This window comes from Nerophis ophidion, linkage group LG26 (assembly GCF_033978795.1).
Source record: "Nerophis ophidion isolate RoL-2023_Sa linkage group LG26, RoL_Noph_v1.0, whole genome shotgun sequence".
NCBI lineage: Eukaryota > Metazoa > Chordata > Actinopteri > Syngnathiformes > Syngnathidae > Nerophis > Nerophis ophidion.
In genome coordinates this window covers 14,755,986-14,767,601 of record NC_084636.1, presented here as the reverse complement: position 1 = coordinate 14,767,601, position 11,616 = coordinate 14,755,986, and the positions used below count along the sequence as shown (strand labels likewise).

The 11,616-nt window shown below is 40.7% G+C and overlaps 2 protein-coding genes across 6 annotated transcripts in view; one reads left to right on the top strand and one right to left on the bottom strand.

The window, feature by feature from the left end:
- LOC133543965 (E3 ubiquitin-protein ligase MARCHF2-like) overlaps positions 1-940 on the top strand; it is a 22,380-nt gene extending 21,440 nt beyond the window's left edge. For all 4 annotated transcript variants that reach the window (XM_061888915.1, XM_061888917.1, XM_061888919.1 and 1 more), the window contains one exon: positions 333-940. In XM_061888915.1, the coding sequence (XP_061744899.1) occupies positions 333-491 (159 nt within the window). In that variant the 3' untranslated portion in view covers positions 492-940. The remainder of the gene's footprint in view (positions 1-332) is intronic.
- Positions 1-8,360, bottom strand: part of LOC133543966 (uncharacterized) — an 8,473-nt gene extending 113 nt beyond the window's left edge. Inside the window, exons 1-6 of one of the 2 annotated variants that reach the window (XM_061888920.1) lie at positions 8,293-8,360; positions 7,994-8,082; positions 6,404-6,509; positions 6,067-6,125; positions 5,801-5,887; positions 1-236 (exon numbers count right to left, since the gene is read on the bottom strand). The exon at positions 1-236 is cut by the window's left edge and continues 113 nt beyond it. In XM_061888920.1, the coding sequence (XP_061744904.1) occupies positions 165-236; positions 5,801-5,887; positions 6,067-6,125; positions 6,404-6,509; positions 7,994-8,059 (390 nt within the window). In that variant the 5' untranslated portion in view covers positions 8,060-8,082; positions 8,293-8,360 and the 3' untranslated portion in view covers positions 1-164. Of the gene's footprint in view, positions 237-5,800; positions 5,888-6,066; positions 6,126-6,403; positions 6,510-6,612; positions 7,723-7,993; positions 8,083-8,292 lie in introns of those variants that run through there. The other variant, XR_009804561.1, reaches the window with a different exon arrangement.
- Between the last annotated feature and the right edge of the window lie 3,256 nt (positions 8,361-11,616).

Here is an 11,616-nt window from a genome sequence, read left to right as displayed (position 1 = left end):
ATTCGTATTTTACAGAAATGAATGTATCTCGGTCATGTCCGGAAATCAAAAGAGATAAATGAGGACTCACTGTACTTTAAATGTCAGGCCATGTTGACCTGAATATAAGAATGGATTTCCCACCACAATTGTCACTCACCCACAGTCGTGCCTGCAATGAGGTGTCAACTTTTCCAGGGTGTACCCCGCCATCCGCCCGAATGCAGCTGAGATAGGCTCCAGCACCCCCCGCTAACCTGAAAGGCACAAGCGGTAGAAAATGGATGGATGAACAGACACGCACTAGTGACTAGGAGTTTCCTCTAATGGTGTCTTGTTTTGTGTGTGTGCAGGTGTCTCTGCGCTACCACTATCAACTCTACTTCGAGTGGAGGCGAAAAGACCAGAAAGTGTCCCTGATCTTTCCCGATGCTCAGGAGTGCGTCTCTACCCAGCATGCCTTGCTCCCCACCACATCCTCAAAGATGTCTGCTGATGAGAGTTTAGTATGAGAAGAAGACTGAGCACTGCTGGAAATATGACATCCACAGGCTCTCAAAGTGAACTTTTCCACGAAGTCACAAGCTTTGTCATCATGGATGGGAAAGACGCTGACATATTGCTACATCCATGCAGCACAAGCACTTTTTTTTTTTTTTTTTTTTTTTTTTTAAAAAGCAATGCTTGAAGCTTTTTATAAAAACTTAGAAGATAGTGTTTCCTGTTTTTACACAGTGACTCCCTAAAAAGCAGCTGCGTGCCTTCACATAAAGGTGACGCTGAAGGGCGGCGCCTATGATGTCATCACTGTGTTGAGTCATCTCTCACACCCACAGTCAGAACACAATCTTTTATAGACATTTACAAAAAGGAAATAATTGTGGGTTGTTCTTTTGGTTCACTTCATTTAAAAGGTGATTAGTGTCCCTGCGGCTCAAAGTAAAAGCACTATTCTATGAAACTGCTTAACTTCAACTCTGTACAAGTATGAATGAATGAATGAATGGGTTTATTTTGAGCCATGCAAACAAAACAAGAGAATGACATAAAATACAAAAGAAATATATACATTATTTTTACACCTACATTGAGAACATTACATGTGCCTAATCTTTTGTAGATGTCAAGATTGGCTCAAAAGGGAGTGGGAAGAAGTAAACTTATTAGGTCCCACCCCTATACATATACAATATATATATACAATATAATTCAATTCAGTGGTTGCTGCTATATATTGTCTATATAAAATACATTTAAATTCACACACACTTACATATATACACACACATATATAAAATGTATATATATATATATACATATATATATATACACACATATACACATACACACACAATCACATACATACACACATGCATATACCCAAAATACACACACACCTATATAAATACAATATATATAATAGTATATATAATATACACTTTTGTCTAAACATTAACAGTTTATGGTGCCTATGGGAACAAGCTTTCATTTTAACTGTGATATTAGTGGTTAATAGTGGATCTGTGGCTGTGGAGCTACTGCCCCTGATCAACAGGACCTGAGGACCACTCTTGCTATGTGTCCTATGCTGTGCATTAAAAGAGACGAGGGGAGCCCCCTGCCAGAGGAGTTATCTACGAACATAAGATCCCCCACTCGCCTGCCCTGTACTCCAGATTGTGTACTTATTATGTGTCCTATGCTGCGCATTAAGAGAGACGAGGGGAACCCCTGCCAGAGGAGCTATCCACGAACATAAGATCCCCCACTTGCCTGCCCTGTACTCCAGATAGTGTACCCAAATCCCTTTTCTTAGTTTCCATCGGCACCAATTATTTAGTCAGAATTCATATTTGTTTTTACATTTGCAGAAAATTAGTATTACTCAAAATTGCATATAGGATTGTTTGTGTACACACACACACACACACACACACAATTCAATGTATTCCTCTCATTGATACTAATTCATATAGTTTAACTAGTTGGGTGATGTCATAGAAGTAATAATAATAATGATAATATCAACAATGACTAAACAATATCGATAATGATAACAATAATAATAACAATATGAACAATAGCAATAGCAATGACAATAAATGATGACAGTAATACATATAAAATAATGAAGATGATAATAACAATAATAATAACAATAATCCTTATTAGCCAGTGATGGAGTTTAACACTTAGGCATCCATGTTCACATTCATATACATTGCCCATACAATTTTTTTGTATCTTGTTTTGAACTGATGGACATTTGAACATTGCTTGAGCCCCACATCCAATCCGTTCCAAAGTTTCACTCCACGTGCAGACACACACAAACTTTTCCTGGTAGTTCTTACTGTTGGAATAGTCAAGATACTACACCCCTTTAGATTATGAACTCCTTCTCTGTGTTTGAAATGTATTTGAATATTGGCAGGTAGAACCTTTTTGTTTGCTTTAAATAATAATTGAGCTGAATTAAAATCAACTAGATCAGGCAGTTTTAATAATTTAGATTGTAAAAATAAAACTGTAATATCTACAGTTTGTGTAAAAATATACCTGAAAAGGTAAACTACAAGTTCAAACTGTCATTGAAGGTACCAGTGACAGGAAGCAATAGTGATGATAACCATAGACTGTTGACTTATAGCAACATAGGAAAGGGTCTGGCTGCTCAGTACAATCTGTCATTACAGATTGTACTGAGCAGCCAGAAAATATGAAATGTGAATGCCATAGATACATTTATCTATGGCATTCACATTTCATATTTTCTTTGTGGTTTTGGAATAAAAGTAAAACCCTGATAGTCAAACCAGTAGCAAAATATGTTAAACTATAATTATGGGCTCCTGATAATGGCCTGCAATGTGTTATTAGCGACACAACACCTGGATTAGCACATTTTTGCACTTTACTATATTAAGTTTTTAAGGGGCAGCCTAAAATGTATTTAAAAGTGCCGAATTAAAAAGCCTCATAATTATGTGCCATGCTGTGAAGCAATGGCAGCCCAATTAATCGTATTATGCGCCAGCGCCCCCAAAAGGGAATAAGCGGTGGGAAATGGATGGATGGATGGATTCCTCATACACTCAAAAAAACGATTCAAGCCCTTCTTAGATGTGACACATTTAAGTATTGTTGAATTTATTCAAAACTATCTAGTTTTAAAATATACACATATATATTTAGTCAGTGAAACATAACATTTCTCATAATTGATCCAATGGGATTGATTTGATGTTGTTCCAACGCAAAATAAATGAGTTCACAACTCGGAGCATGCGCATATCATCTTCGTGGGCATTACTCATTAGCATAACGTCTTCTGGCGGGAGTGCACCGCATCAGCAAAAACAGGTGTTGTGCCGAATTATGCACCCCCGCCGTAAAACGCACCCCCTGGCGGGAGCGCGCTTACGTCACTCGGTTGCGTCACCCGTCTCGAAAAGTAGCTGAACTCGGCTAAAATCGCCTCTTTCGGCATAAAAATGTACATAACAAGGTGAATAATCCAAGTTGTCTTTACTTTGGATTTATTAATGGATGGATTAATTGTGATTCTTTAATGATTTCGCCGTCATTGCCTTTAATGAGTTCGTCGTCATTCAAGTGGGTACATCGCCTCTTTCGGCATAAAAAAGTACATAACAAGGTGAAATAATCCAAGTTGTCTTTACTTTGGATATATTAATGGATGGATTAATTGTGAGCCTTTAATGATTTCGCCACCATTCAGATAAGGCGAAAACAATAACCATTTAATATAGGAATATTTGCTGTCCCGAAAATGTATTGTCTGCCTTGACAGCTTACTGTAAAGAATATATACACCAAAGTAAGCCTCTATATGTACTTTTTTAGAGACATCAAGGAGAACGAATGTTTGCTGCTTCACTCGACGTGATCCAATACTTGTATTTTTAAAATATGACATTTTCTTTAACTTTAAAAAGCTCATGGGTGGATGGATGAATACATTAATAAATGAATGCATCTGATATCTATCATTGTTTTGGTTTTAAGAATTTTCAAACTGAACATTCACAAATAACTTTACCAAAAGTACCCGAAGTACCAGAGATGGAGTTATGGTGGGGGTGCATTTTCAGTGAAGAGTTGATTACAGCTGCCTGAAAATCTATCTATCTCTGGCTAGGAACTACATAGAGACATGAAACTCACCCTAGTAACTCATCCTTACCCCCCCCTGTATACTGTGAAAACCATGTGATGATTGGACCTCCACAGGCGGAGTTAGAGGGGGGGTGCTTTTTCAGGCAGCACCAATATCCCACCTGCGGGAAAATGCACCCCCTATCTATCTCTGGCTAGGATGCTCGTAGAGACATGAAACTCACCCTGGTGACTCATCCTTACCCCCCCTGTATACAGTGAAAACCATGTGATGATTGGACTTCCAGAGGCGGAGTTAGGGAGGGGGGTGCTTTTTCAGGCAGCACCAACAGCCCACCTGCCTGAAAAAGCACCCCCTATCTATCTCTGGCTAGGAAGCTCGTAGAGACATGAAACTCACCCTAATAACTCATCCTTACCCCCCTGTATACTGTGAAAACCATGTGATGATCGGACCTCCGGAGGCGGAGTTAGGGGGGGTGCTTTTTCAGGCAGCCTGAAAATGCATGTTTTTCCCCTCTAAACTCTCTCCCTTTGTTTATAAGGCCAATTTTCTGTTGGATGTACTCTCTATAAACTCCAAAGAAAAAAATACCTGGCTGGGGACAATTTTTGAAATCGGTCTCCAAACTAAGGCACGCGGGCCAAAAGCGGCCCGCCAGCATCCAAAATCCGGCCCCTGGATTTTTATTCATTTTTTGAAATTTTGGGACATGGGGGACTTGTGGCACTCCATCCCGGGTACGATTTTTTAACATTTTGAGGACTTTTGCCTACTTTCCCAACTTTCCCCCCCACTTCCAGTGTGACTTTGCGGTGTGCGCTATGGACATGCTGGGCATCCCTTGACTCGGGTGGCCAGCTGCGGCACTTGTGTGACTGATTTTTGAACACTTTGAGGACTTTTGCCTACTTTCCCAGCTTTTCCCCCACATCCAGTCAGTTGTGGTGTATCGCTATACATGGGCTATTATTAGGAAGAGGTGTTTATTTGGTAATATACAGTGTATATATATATATATATATATATATATATATATATATATATATATATACGTTGTGGGTAGAGCGGCCGGCCAGAAACCTGAGAGTTGTAGGTTCGCTTCCCACCTATTGACATCCAAAAAAAATCACTGCCTTGGGCAGGACACTTCACCCTTGCCCCCGGTGCCGCTCACACTGGTGAATGAATGATGAATGAATGATTGGTGGTGGTCGGAGAGGCCGTAGGTGCAAATTGGCAGCCACACTTCCGTCAGTCTACCCCAGGGCAGCTGTGGCTACTGATGTAGCTTACCACCACAAGTTGTGAATGAATGTTGGGTCCCACTTCTCTGTGAGCGCTTTGAGTGTTTATAAAAGCGCGATATAAATCTAAGTGATTTATATATATATATACATACATATATATATATATATATACATATACATATATATACATATATATATATATATATATATGTATATTATAAACATAATAAATACATCGGTATTACTATAATATAATCTGAAACCGGTCTTGTAATTAAATAGTTTTTTTCAGATCAGAGGAGAAGAAATATAATTTCTTATCAAAGTCAAACGTCAAATGAAGTGAACACAAAGTCACACAAATGAAGTGAACACAAAGTCACACAAAGTCAAACGTCAAATGAAGTGAACACAAAGACAATCATCATACACATGCAGGGCACAGGTAATCCCCATCAAGATCTGGCCTCAGGACACACTCGTGGTGAAACCACCTGTCACAGATGTCACAGCGGATCTAAGGTGAGGAGGAGGACGGAGGTGAGGAGGCAGAAAAGTTAGGCCATTAAATTAAATGTATATAAATTCCGGATTTTAATAATTCATCATTATCACTGTTACTTTTTTACTACAAAAATTATGTTATCTCCGCCCTGCTATTTCACAGCCTGACTGTATTGCACAGTGAAAACGTACCAAATTAGGGTCATCGCTCTCCTCCATCCCACAGCTGTGACAGAACTTGCTGAGATCATCTGTTCCAAAAAAGAGTATGCATCAATATTCACTCTTGAATTTCTTCAAATATCTTGCTGAAATTAAAATAAACTCCAGTAATATGTAATTGTATTACGCTGTCCTGATTATTTGATTTAATCTGTGCCATCAATATTTTTTATGGTTTAAGAATGTTAGTGGCAAAACCTCATTTGAATGATTTACCGCCTTCCCTGTAATTTCAACTGAATTTCATAGGTTTAAAACAGCTCAAACATGAAGTAATTAATATTGATCTGTTAAAAATAAAATGCACCTGTTTCTCGGAGGAGGACAGTGGCAATATCAAGCCTCATGTTGTTCACGGCCGTAGGATTCGTCTTGATGTTTATTTGCTGCCCTTTCAATATTTCCTCTGCAAACTAAAAACAACATAGGTTAGGGTATAAGCATCGCTTTGAACTGAACTTTCGCGGCTGTGTTGGATCCACTATGGATTGAACTCTCACAGTATCATGTTAGACCCGCTCGACATCCATTTCTTTCGGTCCTCTATATGTGGTCCTCTCCAAGGTTCTCATAGTCATCATTGTCACTGGCGTCCCACTGGGTGTGAGTTTTCCTTGCCCTTATGTGGGTTCTTCCGAGGATGTTGTAGTCGTAGTGGTTTGTACAGTCCTTTGAGACATTTGTGATTTAGGGCTATACAAATAAACATTGATTGATTTATTGAAGCATCTTATGATGAATACATAAATTAGCAAGATGGGGACCATAGTGGATCCAACACAGCCGCGAGAGTCCCGTTCACAGCGGAGCCAGCAGGAAACCATCCCAAGCGGAGGCGGATCAGCAGCGCAGAGATGTCCCCAGCCGATACACAGCCGAGCGGTCCATCCTGGGTCCCGACTCGAGAGAAAATATTTTGGAGGGCAGTATCCACCGTATATACAGTCGTATCAGTGTTAATACAACCCAGTTGTAGCTGGGACGCATTGTCTTTAATCTCCTTTCTAATGACTTCAATTTTCTTATGAAAGAATTGCATAAAGTCATCAGCTAGTCATCAGGGTGGAGCTACTGGAAGGGGTCCCTTGTTCGGTTAGCGATGCTACCGTACTAGACAAAAATTTAGGATCATTTTTATTATGGTGGATGAGATTTGAGTAATATTCAGCTTCAGCTTTACCATGAATTGATTAACGTGGACCCCGACTTAAACAAGTTGAAAAACTTATTCGGGTGTTACCATTTAGTGGTCAATTGTAGGGAATATGTACTGTACTGTGCAATCTACTAATAAAAGTATCAATCAATCAATCAAAAAGCTAAGGTAAGCATGTGTTTATAAGATATTAAACCATCACTCAATTTTTGGTGGTGCACCTCAAGTTTATATATATAATTTTTGGGCTACTTAAGGTACATATCACAAACATGTAAGAAACCAAGTCATGGATTTCTCTTATGAAAAAAGGTAATGACCTTGAGGTTGTCCACATTGTTTCAGTAGTGTACAGTACACTTAATTTTAAGGCCAGGACACCACATGATGTGCCATCTTGCTGGCATGCATGGGCCAGGGTGCTGCATGCCCACCTTGTCACGTTGCAGCCTTTCTTTCGCATAAAGGCCCTTAGTGATAGAAATATTAATTGTAAACAACTATTAAACTATTGCACCATTGTCATGAATTGATTAACATGGACCCCGACTTAAACAAGTTGAAAAACTTATTCGGATGTTACCATTTAGTGGTCAATTGTACGAAATATGTTACATACCCCGTACAATTGACCAATAAAAGTATCAATCAATCATTTAGCAGCTCTTAGAGCTGCCTTTTGTCTGACGTTATAGTGCAAGTACTATGTATTAGACATCATCCTTTAATGGAAAAAAATACCTTGTTGACCCCAGGCATCTCTTGATGTTCCTTTGTGATTCCCCCAATGGATCCAAAAAAAGGCATCTCTTCTCGTGTGGGTAGATGACCTTTGTATTTTTAACATGGAAACAAGATAAGTGAGGCACAAACCTACTATTGGACAGATTGATGTGTAAGATTGAAAGGGTACATGAAAAATGTTCAACTTCAGAATTGGCATTTGAAAGGGAGTTCAACTCTTGAAAGTATATAGGGCCTTCAAAACCACTAATAATGATCTTATAGAAGCAAGATTTGCTCAGTACTTCTCATTTCACCGTCAACATCCAGTGGTTTTGTTCATTAATTATTCCCAAAATGATGGAGAATGCCATTGGATCGAGTTGGAAATAAGAGGAACTAATGAAAATGTATTGCATAATCAAATAAACAAATTCCATGTGCATAACAGTCCCCTACATACATACTTTTCGGAGTCTTTGTTGTTTCCCTTGCCAAATTGCCGTCATGCAAAAACTGTCGATGACACCAGCCTTTTCTGGACTTCTTTTATTATATTTCCTCACAAGAAAGGTGAGGTAGGCATTGATTACCTATGAAAGATGAAAAAATAAATTCATTGTGCATGAGACATGCAGTTCCATATGTTGACTGACTCTGTGTGTAAATGCTACATATATTCAGTTATCAACTAATTTTGCCGGTCACCAAATTGCAATTTATGTATTATTAACTTTATTAATAGATAAAAATCTTAATTAGAATGTGTATAGTCCAGAAATGCACATACTGTATGTGAAGTGATGTAAAGGCATCAGGCAAAAATGACAGCATAATACCTCGCTCTCAAGCTCCTGGTTGGGACCAACCTTCTCGATGTCCCAATAATACAAATTATAATTTCCAATCTTTGAAAGAAGGACATGGGCCTTCTTCCCTGCAAATGCCTCTTTCACATCTGCAGAAGATGAACAATATCAAACCATGAAACATGATGTATTCATTAACCTTTTATTAGAACATAAAACCCCTTTTAAAAAACCTATTTTCCATTTCAACCACAATTCTTAAAAATGTCACGATTTCCTTTTATGAAAATGACGAGTTGTGTTCATTTTGCATGAATGCAACAAAGGAGTAACAAGCTTTACGCTCATAACTTTTTTTCCAATTGAGTAATAAGCACAGAATGAAAAAAAACTTACATATTTGAATTGGAGTTTTTTTGTATTGTGGAGTTGTTTCCGCTACCTCTCCAAAACAAGCAGCTGGAGGTGAGGAGGCTGGTGCAGGTGGAGGTGAGGAGGCTGGTGCAGGTGGAGGTGGAGGTGAGGAGGCTGGTGGAGCTGGAGGTGAGGAGGCTGGTGGAGGTGGAGGTGAGGAGGCTGGTGCAGCTGGAGGTGAGGAGGCTGGTGGAGGAGGAGGTGAGGAGGCTGGTGGAGCTGGAGGTGAGGAGGCTGGTGGAGGTGGAGGTGAGGAGGCTGGTGCAGCTGGAGGTGAGGAGGCTGGTGGAGGAGGAGGTGAGGAGGCTGGTGGAGCTGGAGGTGAGGAGGCTGGTGGAGGTGGAGGTGAGGAGGCTGGTGCAGCTGGAGGTGAGGAGGCTGGTGGAGGAGGAGGTGAGGAGGCTGGTGCAGCTGGAGGTGAGGAGGCTAGTGCAGCTGGAGGTGAGGAGGCTGGTGGAGGAGGAGGTGAGGAGGCTGGTGCAGCTGGAGGTGAGGAGGCTGGTGGACGAGGAGGTGAGGAGGCTGGTGCAGCTGGAGGTGAGGAGGCTAGTGCAGTTGGAGGTGAGGAGGCTGGTGGAGGAGGAGGTGAGGAGGCTGGTGCAGCTGGAGGTGAGGAGGCTAGTGCAGTTGGAGGTGAGGAGGCTGGTGGAGGAGGAGGTGAGGAGGCTGGTGCAGCTGGAGGTGAGGAGGCTAGTGCAGTTGGAGGTGAGGAGGCTGGTGCAGTTGGAGGTGAGGAGGCTAGTGGAGGTGGGGAGGCTGGTGGAGGTGGAGGAGCTTTTCTGGTGGATTTGGCTAGACAAATTACAGTGGCGCGGTGTGTCTTGAGACAAATGACGGTGGGGCGGGGTGTCTTTGGACAAATGACGGTGGGGCGGTGTGTCTTGTCAGCGGGTGTCTGAGGTGGTGTAAAAAGGGTTGTGGAAGTTTCTATTTTATGGGGTGTACGTGGCACTTCATGCCTCACCTTGATGAGGTGGTCAATGTTGACCTTGCGGAAAACTGCACCATGTTTTGCTTTCAAATCTGCACTTTTGCCCTCCAGTGCTGTTATTGTGTATGGGCCCAGGAAGTTTGCCTCCAACTTCCCACCCTTCCTCTGCTGGTTCCTGACATTCTGCCGCCAGACCTGCTCTCAAACTTTGAGATGTTCCTTAGGTGCACCTGTTGTCAACCTCCGCCTGGTGCTCTCCTGCTTCTTTGCCACATTGCTGTGCACTATATCCCTCACGCTCTCCAACCGCTCTATGTCCTCCCCCAGAGCTTCCTCTCCCACAATGCCCTCCATACTGCTGTCCAACTGTGAACAAAAAAGTGTTTTGCAGGATTTTTTTTCAAATGTTTTTCACAGGAGACAGTGTAGCTTGTTTGCCTTTGCATTAACACTGTTTCCGGTTGCATTTACAGAGCAGAGTTTCCATTGAAACTCGTAACTAAATCATGGTAGGATTTCTTCACTAACCCTGTAGTGCTCGGGGACTTCTGATGGGTAGCGGGCCTCTCTCCCAAATATAAAAAAAAAGGGGGAGTATGACATAGTTATTTGCTTCTTTGTTCGGAGCCCAAACATAACGGCATCGAGATACTAGTCCCAGGTTTCTGTTTTTTTACCCACAAGTTTACTAAGTGCCCTGGAAAATAAATTTTAAATTACAATTTGCATTTGTTCAAAAACCCATAATTGAATTGTAGTAGCGTAAAATGAAGACCACATAGATCATATTTAATGAATAGATTGATCCCAGAAAAGGTAAGAGCTATATTTCCTTCACCTTTGGATGGTCCCATTCATCCTCTCCACCAAACCATTCGTATGGGGCACAGAGGCTCCGCTGGATGCCCAGCTTGGCACACACAGTCTTGTTAATCTGTAAACGTAGAGTGCACATACGTTTCACACAGTAAAAAAATAGCTTGGACTATATATTTTGTTTGGTAGGTGCATGATTATAAAAGGGAGCATTTTTGCAGGATATGTAGCATTTTGTATTAACCACAGAACACTTTATATGTGAAAATGAATGTGGGCACACTAATATTTGTAAGATGTTACAATGTACACATGTGTTCAGTCAAATAGTTGTCTTGTTTTCCATATTTACCGTATTGACAAATTCTGTGCCTTGGTCCGCTAATATTCTTTTTGGTGCCTCAAACTGATGAAAAAATTGTATGATGCATTCAGTCACCTCTGCTGCATTTTTAGATTTTAATGGATAAGCCTGTGGCCATTTGGTGAAATAATCTATCATGACACAGATATATTGATTGTCATTTTTGGTCTTAGTTAATTTTCCCACCAGGTCTATGCCTATAAGTTCAAATGGGTGTTTGACCTAGAAAAGTAGAATAAAGAACATCAGATTAGGAGCAGGATCATTGGAGACAGTTTAATTGGTTACAGTTTATTGGGTGTAAATA